We start from the raw sequence: 16,370 nt of genomic DNA on the forward strand, positions 1-16,370 counted from the left end.
GTAGCATGCCTACGAAAGACTGGTTGCCAGAGAGGCTGATGGAAAAGGAAAAGGCTTCACAATCATTGTATGTAAGATCGGTGATTTTGACTTTGAAGCGATTCCTGTAAATGATGGCTAGACCGCCACCCTTTCTTTTGATTCTGTCTAGTCTGTGCACGCAATAGTTTTCAGGGTACCCAGGCGAATAACCCCTACCATGAACGGCAGGGTGGCCGAGCCCGTTATGTCACTGGGCTACATTTTGCAAATGACAAGTTGTGGAGCCCCCTTAAGCAACATATTTGATAGCAAATATGAGGGCACAACGGGCTTGGCCGACAAATCTGAATTAGAAATAGTATGGGACTCAAAACAGAATAGAGAATATAACAAATTTTAGGTAGGCCATGCCAGGAAACTGTAAGAGGGGACGATATTAATAATTATCACTCCACATATTTTTGCCTGCTGCGTGAAGATCGAGGGGAGTCTAAAGGGGTTGTGTAATGCTCTTTTCTATATACATTAACAAGATAATCCACTTAACCTTGGTATGCTACATTTGGAGGCATACTGTCTCATATGCTTCTAAATCGTCTGAACTCATGAAAACAAGTACATGTAATTGAGCTAATGTGCACAGTTCACAAACAACAGTTGTCGCTTTGGTTATTCTTAATTTTCATTCAATACATTTCTCATAAATGTATTCCATAATGTGTCACAATATATTCATATTAACTCACATATGAATATTACACAGTACACATTCACTGTTATACAAATTTCAAATTTAATATATACGAATGCTTGCTTGCGACATCTTCATGTTCACATTCTTCTTGCCCGCCCTTTGCATTTCAGGACCTGCGTCCCTTCGTCAGGGGCCAATCTTTAATAAAAAACAATAACAACGTTCAGGCTAATGTAATTATTCCTGTATTGTTCCGCTTTCTCAATATCCAAAGCGGCAATCCAGGTGCTTCCGTCTCGTATTGTGCCCACTCCAACAATTTAACAAGCCGGCGTAAGTTTAGGCCAGTATTTCTCCCTGGTATGAACCCATTCTGATCACTATGGACCAACAGCTGCACATCGTCTGTCAATCGGTGAGCTAGTATCTGACCCAGAATCTTATAGTAGGAGTTCAATTATGACATAGGGTGGTATGAACCCATTATTTGAACATTGGAATGTTGGTAGCTCCATTGAAAACAATGGAGTGCTCCGGGCTTATAATGGCTGGTATAAGCCCGGAGCTCCAACATTCCAATGTTTCTTTGTTCGCAGCTCTGGCTGTGAACAAAGGCTTCAGGGAGCCTGAGGGGATTTAGAATCCCCTCGCGCACCCTGAAGCTTTTGTTTTATTTGTTAGACCATTCTGCCCTCTAGTGGCAGAATGTTCCAATAGCCTTATAGCCCTTTGTAGCTGGGCTATACTGGCTATTAAAGTCCCTCTCCCTTGTTTAAAGCCCTCGCCTTCGGCCTTTAACGCTGGAGAGGGCCTTTGATAGCCTGTCGTAGCGGGCTATACGGCTATAATAAAGGATCTCTTCCCATCTTAGGTAACACCACCAATATTGCTTCCCGGAGTGATGGTGGGAGTGTGCCACGATTAAAGGCCTCTAGATGAATGTTACACCAGTGGGATGTTATCAATTCCACATACGTCACGTAGAACTCCGATTGCCAACCATCCACACCTCGTGCTTTATTTCTTTCTTTGGAGATCTCCGCTTTAGATATAGGGACCTAGAACCTCCCAGTATTAACTCATGGGCCCGCCACACCCGAGCCAGGTTCGCAGTAAGGGGGCACAAGCAGGCCTTGATCCAAAGCTCCACCTGAAAAGGCATGTACAGTCCAGTGGGGAGTAGCAACATCATTAGCCTCTTCACGCCCAATGGAGACCATGCAGCGCCACTACTGCAGAGCCACTACAGCTTTGCAAAAGGGCTTAAATACCCCTGTATTTGGTCTGGTAGGCTTCAGTGGCGCTCACCCCCTGCAGCATAGACCTCCAGCAGCTGCCTGTGTCCTTCCGGCTGCCTACCAAAGGCTCAAATTTCAGAGGTCCCAAACGCTGCCCGGCACAACTTTCACCTCAAGCTGTCAGCCAGTGGGGCAGCACGCCGCAGCCTGCAAATGATGGTGGCAATCTCCAGAGGGCTCCTTCTCTCCCCGGGTCTGTCCCAATCGTAGCAAGTCACGACAGGCCGATCCAAAGCCGTTCCACCCAGCGACCCGCCCCTCAGTGAAGGCCTCTCTGTCCCCACAGCGACGCAACTCTGGGGACCAGCCCCGCGGCACGGGCCCAGCTACGTCATCAGCCGGCCCTCGCACGCTCTCATCCAGGTCAGCTGCCAGGAGCCTGCGGCGGCATCCAAAGCGCCCCCACAGCATATGCATCAATTCAGGCCCACTATTTTTGCACAGTAAGCGGGTACTCAGCACATGTACCGCTGGATTATAGGCTCGGCCACCGAAACCCCTCTAAAGAGAGGCCATTACACAGTCCAACCAAGAACCCAGCCAAGCACCTCCCGACTCATGATTTTTTAAGTTTAAAAAAAATGGCTTCATTTTAGCTGTCTCCTGCCTAAAACTGTTTCTGCTTCAATAGAAGTCAAAGGGGAAATAAGTTCCCCCTATTTTATTCTTTTTTTCTTTTCATAATCTTCCATTTTTCTGCTCTAAAATGTCGGCATTTATGCAAATTGTATCATAGCTATGACTTGACTGGCATACCAATTTGCTCTTACGGCTTTTGCACATCCTCCTTGGGTAAACCTGCTTGCGAGCCAAATAGCAGTACTGTAAGTTTGTAGTAAACGTATTTTCTTCAGGTAAAATTGACCAAAACATCTCACTTCTGAAATTTCTCTATTAGCCAACTTTCTGCTCCGTTTGATCTTTAAGAGCAAATTCACAGTTGGTAAAGTGACAGTGTTGTTCAACATTTTATGTTGCCTAAAGCCTTAATATTCCCTTAATTAGTCGTTATTTAAAAAAAGAAGAAAAAAAGGTCGACAAACAGCAATAAGGGCCTAAGTCATACAGTGGTTACGTAAACAGTCAAGATTGCCGGATTCTGCAAAACAAACTTCCTGAATTAAACTAACCTGTTAATGCAACAAGCGTAAAAAAGGCTTAACCGATATAAGCATTTTAACGTAGATGACCCACATTAAGGGTACTGGAATTGTCATCTCAAAACTTAGTCAAGTGATGCAAGCGGGGTAGGCAGCAATTTGTTAGGCTTGAAAGATAGGATTCCCATTTTGGACAACATTTGTTGCGCACTACTGTCTTAGTTTACACACCCAAATAAGAGAAATTCAGCACTCCAAAGAGGAGACACACAGTAAAACTAGAAGAAACACCTGGAAAGGAAGCTCAGCACTCACAAAATGGGGCAAATCAAAAGGCATTTTCAAAATTAGGCGTGGGGTTTTACTAAAGCAACACTCCCTAACAGAAAGACTTTCCCAGATGTCAAATGAAACAGGTAAAACAAAATGCAAATATATATATAATATATGTGTGTGTGTGTGTGTGTACAAGCAAATAATAAATAACTCACAAGTAGTCAAATGCATGAGATAAAACACAAGCAGATAATAATGGTAAAACACACTCAAATAATAATAATAATGAAACCCTCACAAGTCCAATATTAATGGAACGTTCACAAGTCAAATGCAAGGAAGTAGAACATAAGCAGATTATAATAATGGACATCCAATTCAAGAACCAAGCACTGTCAAATGCCAGGAAAGAGAACAACATGAAAACATCACAGAGCAATGTAATTCATAGCTCGTACATCACCGTTTGAGTACAGTATAACATTCTGGTCAGCTTGACTGGGAAGCCCTTTCAGTCATCCAGAAGTCTCAATGCGGCAGCAAAAATTGCCTGTGATGGTGCATCCACCTCATGAGTGAGCTTCTGTATGAGCTCCAAAACATCTTGTCTTTAATACTTTTTACTGACACTGAGAGACACTTCTAGAAATTCCCCCACCCCTCATCTGTTGCAAAACCAAAGCTGACCATACTGGTCTGTTCCTGGGTCAAGACAGAAGCTGGCCAGCCCTCTGTGTTTTGATTCTGAGACCGAGAATTACATTCCTCTCTCACACTTCCAAACGCACCTCCCACACACAAACTCTTCCAGAAAGGCTGCTTTGTTCTGTGCTGAGAAGAAAGTAAACTTCCCACTCTAAAGCTGCAAGAAGTAAAAATGAAGCTGTAAAAGCTGAAGCTGTGAAGATGAAAAGTACCTAGGGAGAAATGAAACCATGCAAGAGCACAAAAATTATGGTGTACATTCAAAATGCCGTTAGTTAAAACACACAGTCAAAGGTCCGCACAATCTCACGATGTGGAAAACCAGGTGGCACTACAACCACCTGCTGCTTTTAATAAATATGTCACCTTAATAAACCCAAAGGCTGGTAGTCTTTCTAAAATGTTCCTTTTTAAAATGCAAATAACTCTATGATTTGAGGCTCCTTTACAAAGCCACTTATTGATCTAATTGGCCATCAAATAAATGTTGAATGCTGTTATAAAAAATGTACATGACTCTTCGCCTCCTTTTCTTTTGTAATGAGAGAATATATGTTGATTATATTCACTATGCACATCCTGGCTAGTCTTGTATCACACTCTTCTAGTGTAGCTGGCTGCTATCAGAGTAAGTGTTTAGCTCTTCGTGGGCCCACTCCAAGATCCTGTCCAAATATAAAAAATTCAGATTATTCGAAGTGTGAACTTCTGTCTTGACAGAGAGGCCTAAGAGAAGCCAGTCTCATTGGGATGAGGGAACAGGACTAAAATGTCTCCTTTAGGTCTTCACATCTGAAATCTCCCGCTCACTACCTAAACCCACTGTTAGACACAACCATTCCCTTAAAATCCACTTTCTAAAAACACTTGCTGTCTGATTGGATGTATATGTCTCACACACCGGCCAACTCGAATCACAAATCCATTTGTCTAGATAGTTCTGCACACAAACTTACTGCTGCCATGACCCATGGACTGTTTGGCATCATTATGCATTAAACTTTAAGTTAATTCGGTATTCTCGCTATATTTTTCAACCACAAGTCTGTCACTTAGAACTGATCCAGCAAGAAAAGGTGCACACAGTTCTTGCTTTCACGAGGTAAAGACTCGCTCATTAAAATTCAATTGGTGCTTTCATGATGACCATTTGATTATGGCAAGTTGAAAGTCCCCATCTATTGTGGAGCTATCCAACCACACTTCCTTTGTATCCCGAAGAAAGTCTGTATTGTAGAAACTAGTGTGGTAACATTTCTTCTCAAGCTTTATTTTTGTGCAAAAAGTAATACCAATGAATAATGATTTTATTGCTGGATCCAAAACGCAAAGGCTGAATTAACATTATTTTAGTTGAAACAAGTTTAATATGACGTATAAAAGGCTTTATTTACATATTTTAGTACAGCCACATTTTTATGAAAACTATGGATTAATATGGATGCTGTTCTGACATTAATTTTACTCCTGTATTCTTCCCTTCCCATCTCGTCCCCTTATGCATCTATTCTTCCCACAGGCCCTACAGTAGCCAAGGCAAACTAGTCTAATGTTTTTTTCCTACTGTTTGAATATAAGGCCCTAAATGAACTTTCTAGGGCTTCTAACTGTTGCAAGTTTCTCAAGGCCCTTCCGCTGTAGTGTGGTTGCTGGGCCTGCTTCTATATATTGGTGCAATGGTGTTATTATTAAAATGTTTCATATTAGGTAGACGGTCTCCGGATGGAGGTGGCACGGAAACTGCTTTCTTAATGGGCTATTGCTTATGTACTTTAAAGTGACATGTTAACGTATTAACTTCTGATTTGCCAAATAAGTTCTTACTTGCCATCACACCATGAAGAGACTGCGTTTTTCCTAATTTGTTATGCAAGTGTTTCGTATAAGAAACCATTGATTCTGGGGATGAGTCTGATTATTTTCCCTTATCAGATAAGCTACCTGATTTTGTTTAGATTTTGTGTTGTAATTGGGACTATGACAAATTTCTGATTTTGACTGCTCTCCATAACTTGCATTAAGGCCTTCATGACATTTTCCCGTACTGCTTGATTTTGAAATTCGGTGCTAAAACCCTTTAACTTCTATCTTATCTAGAACTCAGTTGTCATTGGCCCCAGTTATTGTTTTTGCTACTCTGCTAAATTCATTTTAGGACGGCTGCCTTTATGTGCAAGATCAAATCGGGTAGAAACTTCTGAGTAACATTTTGAGGTAATTTGCATTTTGGGGTGGAGTTATGCGTCCACACTAGTTTGCAACAAAAACTTATCACTGATTCGAATTTTGCCATAAATTCTTTTTTGTTCTTAGACATACAATTAATGTGCATTTTTCTGCTAAAAGACTGAGGGCTAGAGGTAGGTAGGTAAACTACATTTACCGATTCTAAAATACCGAATTTTACCGATTCGGTATTTTAGAATCAGTAAATGCTATGTAGGTAATAACTCGGTAAGTATTACCGAATCGGTGCGATTCGGTAGGTAAATACCGATTCGGTAATTCCCATTAATTCCTATGGGCCTGTAGGCACAAAGGAATGAATGGGAATTACCGAATCGGTATTAACCGATTCGGTAAAAGGGGGGAAACATTCAAGGGTGGCTGCCACTTTGACACCCTGTTGCACCCCTGAATTGTGCATGGGTGCACATGTGGCACACATACATGCCCTAAGGGCATGTATGTCTGCCACATGGCACTGTTATTAAATGCAAAAAATTGTTTAACTTGTAGTTGGTGGTAAATAACGAATCCTTACAGATGAAAAGCACTCACTTGAGCACTTCCTACATTTCGGAATCGGTAATTTACCGATTCGGTATTTAAGAATTCGGTAATTTACCGAATTTTTAAATACCGATTCGGTAACCGAATCTGAAATGTAGCCACCTACATCCCCAATGCCTAATACCGGCCGAAATTCGGTAATTTCGGCCGTTACCGACCAGTATTAGGGTTCCTACATCTGGCCCTGAGTGCGTTGTAACAGGAAGACCTTTCTGGAATCTGACGACTTATATTTTAAGCCTGTAGTTTCTGTACTAAAGGGTGGTACTTGGTTCTCTAGGTGCATTCTTAGCTCTACGAGCCTAACTTTTTAAAATCACAAATTTATAGCACCAATGTGCTAAATTAGTGAGACTAGCACTGTCAGCACTTATTTAGTTAAACAGTTGCACATCTTACAACGTTTTGCGACTCCTTCACCATTAACGGATGCATGCAGAAAACAAATCAAAATGAGTGTCTCCAAAATTCATAAATATGGGAAAGTAACTTGATCTACTACCAGAATATAGTTTTTTTAATAATAACCTACCAAAATATTTACCAGAAAATAAACTACCACTAAATAGTCCAAGTAAGTAAATATGTAGGTGTAAATCTATTATTCTTAACTCCTCATGTATGTACCATGAAGATATGCATATCTTCACGGTGCTAAAATGTGGAATTAAGAATATATTGAGTATCCATTCCTTGCTAATATATTTGCCATTGACATTCTGGAATCAATGTTTTCGTAGATCAAACATTTTGGGGTGATATTCCGACATAATTCTCATTGCAAATTAGAATAAATTTGCATTTAGTTCAGAATGTGGAAAACTAACTTGGCAACCATAGACTAACTCCTGAAACTATCCAGTTAAGAAAATATGTTTTCACACAGTACCATCTTTTCACTTGCAGGATTTGTTTGGTGTGAGCATGGTGGTCCCTTTACTGAGCCATCATATAAAGTCCCTTGGAGTGAGCCCAACAGCTGCTGGAGTGATAGGTGAGTAGAGCGTGTGAACGATTCATAGAATAACATATGCGAATGTTCTGTATTTTGATCTTGTAAGAGCAGATCTGGTTACTACAGGTCTCATGCAGAAGCCATGATTCATAAGCTATAAGGCATCTGTCCTGAAAAATGCCTGGTTTTGGTTACAAATTCTGCACGCAGTGCAGAGAAATACACTGTTCTCTGATCGGTGCCTTTATTAAAAACCTCTTCAGCACAGCTACTAAACAGATACTTGCTGTCACGAAAGTGATCAGCAGTTTCGTTCAAGTGGGTGCAGGGTTTTTATTTTTCTGTACTCTTTAAAGTTAATGTGGGTTCTGGCTCCTCTCAGAAGAGTAATGCTCTCTCAACTTAAGGTTGTTTGGAGAATTAGTCGGTCTGCATGTAAAAACTAGACTCAATCATCATACCTTTGGTCATGTTAAATTATTTATCTCATACATGCAATCCCACTGTCATTAGCAATGCTACCAATGCCACAAATACCAACAACAGAAAATCAATAGAGCATCACCACCACCAAGCCAAAGCCAGTAGGTCTTGAGTTAATAAGGTCTGGTATCGAAATACATTTCTTCATGATGAGGTGTAAATGTGCTGCTAAATCAGAGGTCGACCTATTGGTTTCGCCAGTTTGTGGTTTGATGATGTGTAACTATTTTGACTCCATCACTAATGGGTCCATACCGCATAAATGCTTTTACACATGTACAAAGCACAAATTGCGATTCGTTAACATGTTACCAAATCATAATTTGTGTTTGCGATTCGGTAATTGGAAGGGGCATGTTTTAGGCATTCGTTCCATATACTGAATCTGAATGGAACTCTTCCTTTTTTAAGAGTAGGCAGTGGCCCGATCGACTGTGTCTACTTTTAAAAAGTGAAACTTTTCAAGTTTCTTTTTTTTCTTTTTAACAAACCTAGTTTTCCTTTAAAGAAAATGGGCTGCATTTGAAAAAAACAAACCTTTATTTAAAAGCACTCACAGGCATGATGGTCTACTGACCCCCAGCAGGCTACTATCCCTGTGATCGTTACAAAAGAAAGGAGGGCCCCTGTATTTATCAATGCAAAAGCAAGGAAGCAGGGGTGAAAAGAACATACAGTAAACAAGAACAATCTGCCTGATTTAAAAGTCAGGCAGCATATCTCGTCATAAATTTGGAAATGCTCAAAGTCACAGTAGAGCCATGTGATTCTAAACATGCACATCATAATACTCCAAACATTTAATATAAGACAAATATTATTCTAGTTCTGAATCTTCAGTGTTTCATATAAATTATTCTAAATGAGCACAAATACAAACAATGTCTGATAGGATACAGACTAAATGCTTACTTCGCTAATGAAAGTACACTTTCGCTCTGAAGACTTCCAAACATTATCCTGCACCGTAGCAATCATACCCCTCCTCAAACTACATACATATCATGCAAACCACATTCATCCTTCCTCTATAAATATACACCCGACAGCAATAAAATTAAAAAACAATAATTTTAAGGCTAACCAGGATCAAAATAGCGATCCTTCCTCTCATATATTTATAGATGCTCTTCATAAATATATTAAACAAAAATCATATGTTTTTCATATTTCTTGATGGATCAATATGTTTACATGAGTTATAGTGTTCAAATATTTTGGTCCTCATATTTTAATTTTCAATATGTGCTAACGCGCGTTTCAGTGAAGACCAAAATTTCAGTTGCACCTTCCTCAGGGCGCAACATAGTTAATAGTCAACTGAAAAAGGGAGGAGCTAAGGCATGTCGCAGAGGAAGGTCCTAAAGAAAAAACATAAAAATCACTTATAATGACTCAATAAAACAATACAAATCTATACTTACTTGTTGAAAAAATTGACGTACTAGAGCAGATGAATCCCAAGTTGTATACACCACAGAATAGTGATTTTTTTTATATAAAACAGATACAAAATATACTCATACTTACCTAGGGTGATAAACACTGATTTGTTTAATACAAAATACAAGTCCCAAAAATAGTATAGGACAAAGAATATATATGCCCAAATGACACCAATGAAAGAAAGCCCATTAAATCAAGTGAAAAAAGAAAATACCAAGAAAGTGAAAAGTAAAAGTTAGCATGGTGTGAGTAGTGAATTATACCCACATTTAAACACTATGGGGCATATGTATCAATATCCCGTTTTGCGAAACTTAAATAGCGAGATTTTGCGATTCGCAATTTCAGATTCGCAAAATGGGATGTATTTAAAAATCGCTAATGTTTTGCGATATCTTATACATCGCAAACAAATCTCAGACTATTGATTTGCGATTCCTTAATTGCGAAATTCGCAAAATAAGACATCGCAAAATCGGGAATCTACAATACAGGTGCAGCTTGATGACATCACAACCAGGAAGTGGGAGTGATTAGCTGCACCTGTTTGCCTGAGCCACAGTTAGAGGCAGTTTGGAGTGTGTGAGGAGGCTGCACAGCACAGCAAGAACCCCAATGGAGTCTTAGAGGCCACATGAGGGCAAGGAGGGTGAGAAGAGGAAAAGGTCATATAAATTCCCAGACAAAGAGCAGGAGTTGCTGATAGAGGAGATGGTCTGCAGCCATGAGCTCCTCTTTGGGAAGAAAGCTTTGAAAGTCCCAGAAGCAAGAAAAAGGAAATACTCGAGAAAGAGAATGCAGTTGGTGTAACCCATCGTATCATCGAAGAACTTCGCAAGAGGTGGTACGATATGCGCCAAAGGTCTAAGGAGAGGGTCACAGCCAGACTAAAGGAGTCAAACAGGACTGGGGGAGGAACCATCCACAGCAGCACAGCCAACACCCCATGAAGAGCTTGTGGAGTCCACTCTCCTGCCTGAGAGTGTACGTGGTGTGGGTGACATTGACAGCTCCGACCCTGCATCCAGCAGGCAAGGTAAGATGCATGGGAAATATTTTTGCACTCCTTCCCATAGCATGCACACTGTCTAGAATGTGTAAAATAGAAACAACACATGTCACTCCGTTCCACTCCTTAAATCACACACAGCAATGCATCATGGGATTTGTAGTTGGATGGAGGATAGTCTGTCAATGACAAATAGGAAATCATGTTTAAAATGTGGGTTACAGATAAGGGAAAAAGACCGTATCAGAAGTCAGACAACTGAAAAGTTTGAAACTTTATTGAGTCCAAAACGCAGACAAAAACCCAAAATCATGTGTTCCCCTTGACCTCCACAGCACAATCCAGGGCACTTGAGGACAGTGCAGAAGGAGATGATGTCCCAATTACTTTGGATCACCCTGATGATGGGCACTCCAGTGATGACTCACAGCACACACCAATAACGCGCAGAAAGCTCACATATGTGCCCCCACTATCTCCATTGGAGGATGACTTCGATGCCACTGGGGAGGCAAGTGAGGACAGAGAGGCAAGCCAGGGAGTGTCTGACATCCTTAGACATGAAAAGGCACAAATCAGTGTGGCAGCAATGGAAGCACGGAGATCAAGGCCCAGGAGCAGCACTGCCACCGAAGAGGAGCATACTGTTTTTGCAGGACTTGAAAACAACATGCTTGAAGTTCAGCGCCTACAACAAAAATCATTACATTCCATTAACAGGCAGTTGAGAACCCTCAACCGAAATCCGCGGTGCATGGGGGAGAGCATCAAGGCCATGGCAGTGATCCAGCGGGCTATAGAAAATATATCATAAACTACGCTACCCAACTTCATAACCTATAAACAAAATTCTATACTAAATATGGACCCATTTATAAACTTGATATATTTTTGGCCTACTGAATCAGGTGGTCAGAATAAATCTATATACACATTATCTACACTCTATATACATATTTATACAATCGCAGAAAGAATATTGTCATTAGAATAAAACCCAACCATTTAAACGACCACCATAGGTGACGTGATCTAGCTAATGGTAACCTATACTTCTAAATAATCAAGACCAGCTTGTTTGTCAAAAGTAAGATTTTATTTTCTAAATTATGGTATATATGTTGTAAGTTTTATAAATGAAATTTATTTGCAATAAAGCAAGCATGATGGTAAGAAATATGGAAAAATACAATTTAAGCAATTGAATCAATTTTAAAGAAATTATATAAAGTTTAGCATTTCTAAAACCTATTTCCCTAACTGAGCTAAATAGACAGAAATTAAAGTAAAGATCTTTGAGGATTCTTACGTGCTCCACGCAAAGTCCAGCAGCACATCACCCTCATCGGAAAGTCAGAAAGCAGCAGCCAGCCCAACCCTAAGGGCATGACTTTTTATACCTTTCTACGCTAACTAAACTAGCAAAGGAAAGTTTTCAGAAATCTACGACGTCCCATTGGTTGAGAGTGACAAGTGACATGTCACCCGATTCTTAAAAAGTTCCACAAAATCATGTCTTACAAAGACCATTGTCTCTTCCACGTGAAGCCAAAAGCTTCCTGCGATTGCAACTTTGTATTAAGTCATCCTCGCAGCTTCCATAGTCTTTCAGTGCAACTTCCGCGGATGCCAAGTTAAGGACTGACAAAAAGTTCACTTTCGACCTTGGCCATGTCCGACAGAATGATGTCAGCTCATCAGTTTTTGCTTTGTGAATGCAGCTTCAATAAACGTTTTAATTCAGAATGGGCGTCTCGTGACTCTCTGCAGAATTATAGATCAGCTCTTTTTCTGCGGCTCAAATAACTAGGCCTCAAAAGCAGGCAACTTATGATTTCTAGTATAAAACAAACACAAGAAAAGTATTAATGTAAGAAATAAAGTATATTCTGTATCCACCCCATGGTTTACTAATTAATTAACCCACCCGATTAATCAAAATGTTACCTAGCTAATGCAAACAAATAAAGCAGCGTTTATATTTACCAGTCTCCGTTTTTCAATGAGACCCATATGCACCTAGAATAGTAGAAATGACATCACACAGACAAGGAAAAGCAAAACAAGCACATGCTTCTTTTAAGTTTGCAGCAGTTAGTAATGACAAAAACGAAAACAATAAATTATTTTATTATTTTGCACGAACAAAAAGATGCAACATTTATGCACGTTTATGAGCACACATGTTAGTCCCCCCACGTGTAAAATTTAATCTAGGTTATATTAGCACGACATATCACAAATCATTAATAATTTTATTCATGTTATGGAAATGTGACTTTGCGAGTTTAAACAAAATTTTGTTTTCTATCTCGCTCCATCAACTCCCTCATCTGGTGATTAACAAATCACCACACCAGCACTCAAAATTTTGGTAAATTAAATTTTTAAGAAATCGATTCAAATTCATTTGTATTAGTAAACCTAAAAGTCTGTTTCAGCATAATCTTTGCAATTAACATGACGCTCTCTATGTAACTCCTGTAACTCGATCTCCCTTTCCTCTTCTTTTCTGAGTTTATAGATTCTCTTCTTTTCCTTCAAATGTTTCTTTCTTTTATGTAACAAACAACCTACTTTAGTCAAAATAAAAATGAATACTATTATAATCAAAGGTGCCAGAATCTTGCCAAGAATTGAACTTCCGATATTATGAAACCAGTTTTTAATTGCTTGAAACCTTTTTGAAAGTTTCCCTGTAAAATCTTCTTCTTCTAAAGGAATTATCTCTGAATGCATTTGTGTAATATTCTTAATATACATTTCAATATTCTTACTTTCATCAGGAATATATGTACAGCAATGTTGAACATGTAAAATGCCACAGACTCCTCCCTCTTTTGCTAGGAGAATGTCTAAAGCAAGACGATCTTGAATTACCATGGATCTAATAGCAATAACTTCAACATTCACTAATTGAAACCCATCAGCAGTGTCAGTTGATAATCTATCAACTATAGTGGACAATTTTCTAATTCTCCCTGCATTTAGGGTTATACCAACAAAAGGTATTACAGCTTGGAAAATATCTCCCAGAACTTCGGTAAAAGTTTCTCTTTTAGCTCTATTTACATAATTATGAATTTTAAACAATCCTTCTGAATCTCTGTCAACATGAAACACTTTAGGAAAAACAATTCCCACATAACAAGTTCCATACCAATGGTCTGGAAGGTTATAGTAAGCTTTGTCACCACAAACAAAATAAATTCCAGGGAAGATAGGATCTTTTCCACCTTTAAATCCCCAACCTCCCATAATCTGATAAGTATCTTCACAGTTGCTTGCACCTACAAAATAATTATCAAAAAGTGTATTATCTCTTCTAATGCAAAGCTTTCCACTAACAGGTTTGTCTATGTGAATTGCAATATTTTCAAGCATTTTGCCATTTAATTTCTCATCCTCTTTTTGCCAGAAGGATGACTTAGTCTGCTTGACTAATTCATTTCTCTTATAAATTGCTCTTCTCTCCTCAACCATATTCAAAAATTTCTTTCCTTCAGCACTTAATTTACATGTTAGATTATTCTTATAAGCATACTCATAAGTGAGTTCGTTAGTAACAAGGAAATATTCTCTCAATTGTTTAGCTTTCTTATGCTTATTTAAAACATTATCAATTTTAATATTAGCAAAAATCTCATCATAATTTGAATAGTAATATTCTAAACGACCAGTTTGATAAAATAAACTAGTTAATACACTACATGTAACAGCATAAGTGAGAGGAAGCATATTATATGTTACTCCCTCAGAAACAGAAGCGGGTAACTTAACACATACATAACAGTCCTTTGCATCCATTACCTTTACATATTCACTCAATAGTTTTGTGAATGTATTGCTTGAAAAATCACCTATTGATTTATCTTGATGAATGTTAGGCTGATGATCAATTACTTTTGCAGATGTACTATGTTTAGTTTGGCTAACCAAAGCTTTGCTTGTTATGTTAACTTTGTGTAATTCTCTATTCATTTCTAAAGGTATAATCACAGCTAGTATCAACCAGAGCAGAACTAAAATGAGCAGACACACCAGAGTCATCTTACAGCATCTTTTAAAAACAGAACATTTTGAAGTACTCTCCTTAACGTAAGGCATTTTTAGGTTAGTTTTAGCCTCAAAATAAAAATAAATTTTAAAATTTATATACACCCCCCTTTTAAAATATATTTTTCTTTTATAACCCTGAACAAGATTTCTTCGACCTTATGTCATACATAAGTTTTCTTCTACTAAACAGTTTTTCTTCGACCTTGTGTCAACTAACAGGATTTCTTCAGCCTTTTGCCAAATTAATAATTTTGTACTTCAATCATTGTCACTAATTTCTTGGATTTCGTTTTCTTCTTCACTACTATCATATATGTCAATAACAGGTGGAATTACTAAGTAAGTCCACTCAGGAGACTTGTATTTCTGGTTTGGTCTAATTATTCTCTTTCCTTTTCTCGATATCACTTCAATTTTTCTTCCAACTCCAATTTCTTTTCCTGGACTCTTTTGACTACTTATTTCTTCAACTTGTTCTATTGGCTTTTTGATCAATCTGACTCTTAGTCTTCCACCAGGCCAGTAGTCTGCTTTTCTCACATACTTCTTCTTTGGTTCAGAATTATTTGATTCTGACTTCCAAGTCCTTTTCTTTCCGTTTTCACTTCCACCTTCCACGTCACTTTCTTCAGTTTCGTAGTCTGAAATTTCAATTGACTCAGGAACTTCTCTATTCGGCAATTTTACTCCTTCAGGAACTTCACTTTGTCTTCCATCACTGGTACTCGGTAATTCGTTCTCCTCCTCTTCCTCAATTACCTCTAGCTTCCCAGATTTCGGATTTCTGTTCCTTACTTCAGAGCTTGTTCTCTGCCTTTCGATACTCTCCTGGTCTGAAACTTCTTTTGGTTTAGCTTCTTTGTCTTCAATATAGACAACTGAATCCTCAGTTATCTTTCCTTTTAACAGATTCTCTTCACCTTCAGAATCTATTTCAATTATTTCTAAGTCTTTTCTTGTCAGATTTCCATTCACTGGCACAGTTTCCAGATGTCGACTTTCTTGTCGATCTTCAGAATCTGGAATTACTTCACCTTCTGTTCTGTCTTCTGCTTCAGAATCAGAATCATCTGTAGTATCACTTTCAACATCAGAATTCTCAGGAGTTGGTATTGGAATAGTATGACTTGGATGAATCCAGCGCTTCAATCCTCTGCACTTTACAGCATTAGTAGTGATCAAGATTACCTGCCTAGGTTTCTGCCATCTAGGAGATAGACAATTCCTTCTCCGATGTACTTTCGTTCTGACCCAATCGCCAGGTCTCAGATCATGAGTCAAAACTTTTTCATTTGATTGAGCTTCAGTTCCCACCTGATTAGACACAGAAGTTACCATATCAGATAACCTTTTACAGTAATCCAAAATTGCACTGTCATTTATGCTCAACAGTTTACCTACAGGTACAAAAGCTTGCCTCATAACTCTTCCCATTAAAATTTCATGAGGACTCAGACCTGTCTTTTTATCTGGTGTACTTCTTAATGACATCAAAACAAGTGGAAGAGCATCAGTCCACTTAACTCCTGTCTCTAGACACATTTTTCCAATTCTGTTTTTGATAGTTCCA

The 16,370-nt window shown here is 38.8% G+C and overlaps 1 protein-coding gene across 2 annotated transcripts in view; it reads left to right on the plus strand.

Annotated features, from left to right (window-relative positions):
• Window positions 1–16,370, plus strand: part of SLC67A2 (solute carrier family 67 member 2) — a 247,332-nt gene that overhangs the window by 55,814 nt on the left and 175,148 nt on the right. For both annotated transcript variants that reach the window (XM_078656131.1, XM_078656132.1), the window contains exon 2: window positions 7,755–7,842. In XM_078656131.1, coding sequence (XP_078512257.1) covers window positions 7,755–7,842 — 88 coding nt within the window. The remainder of the gene's footprint in view (window positions 1–7,754; window positions 7,843–16,370) is intronic.

Source organism: Lissotriton helveticus, chromosome 8 (assembly GCF_964261635.1).
Source record: "Lissotriton helveticus chromosome 8, aLisHel1.1, whole genome shotgun sequence".
NCBI classification, from domain to species: domain Eukaryota; kingdom Metazoa; phylum Chordata; class Amphibia; order Caudata; family Salamandridae; genus Lissotriton; species Lissotriton helveticus.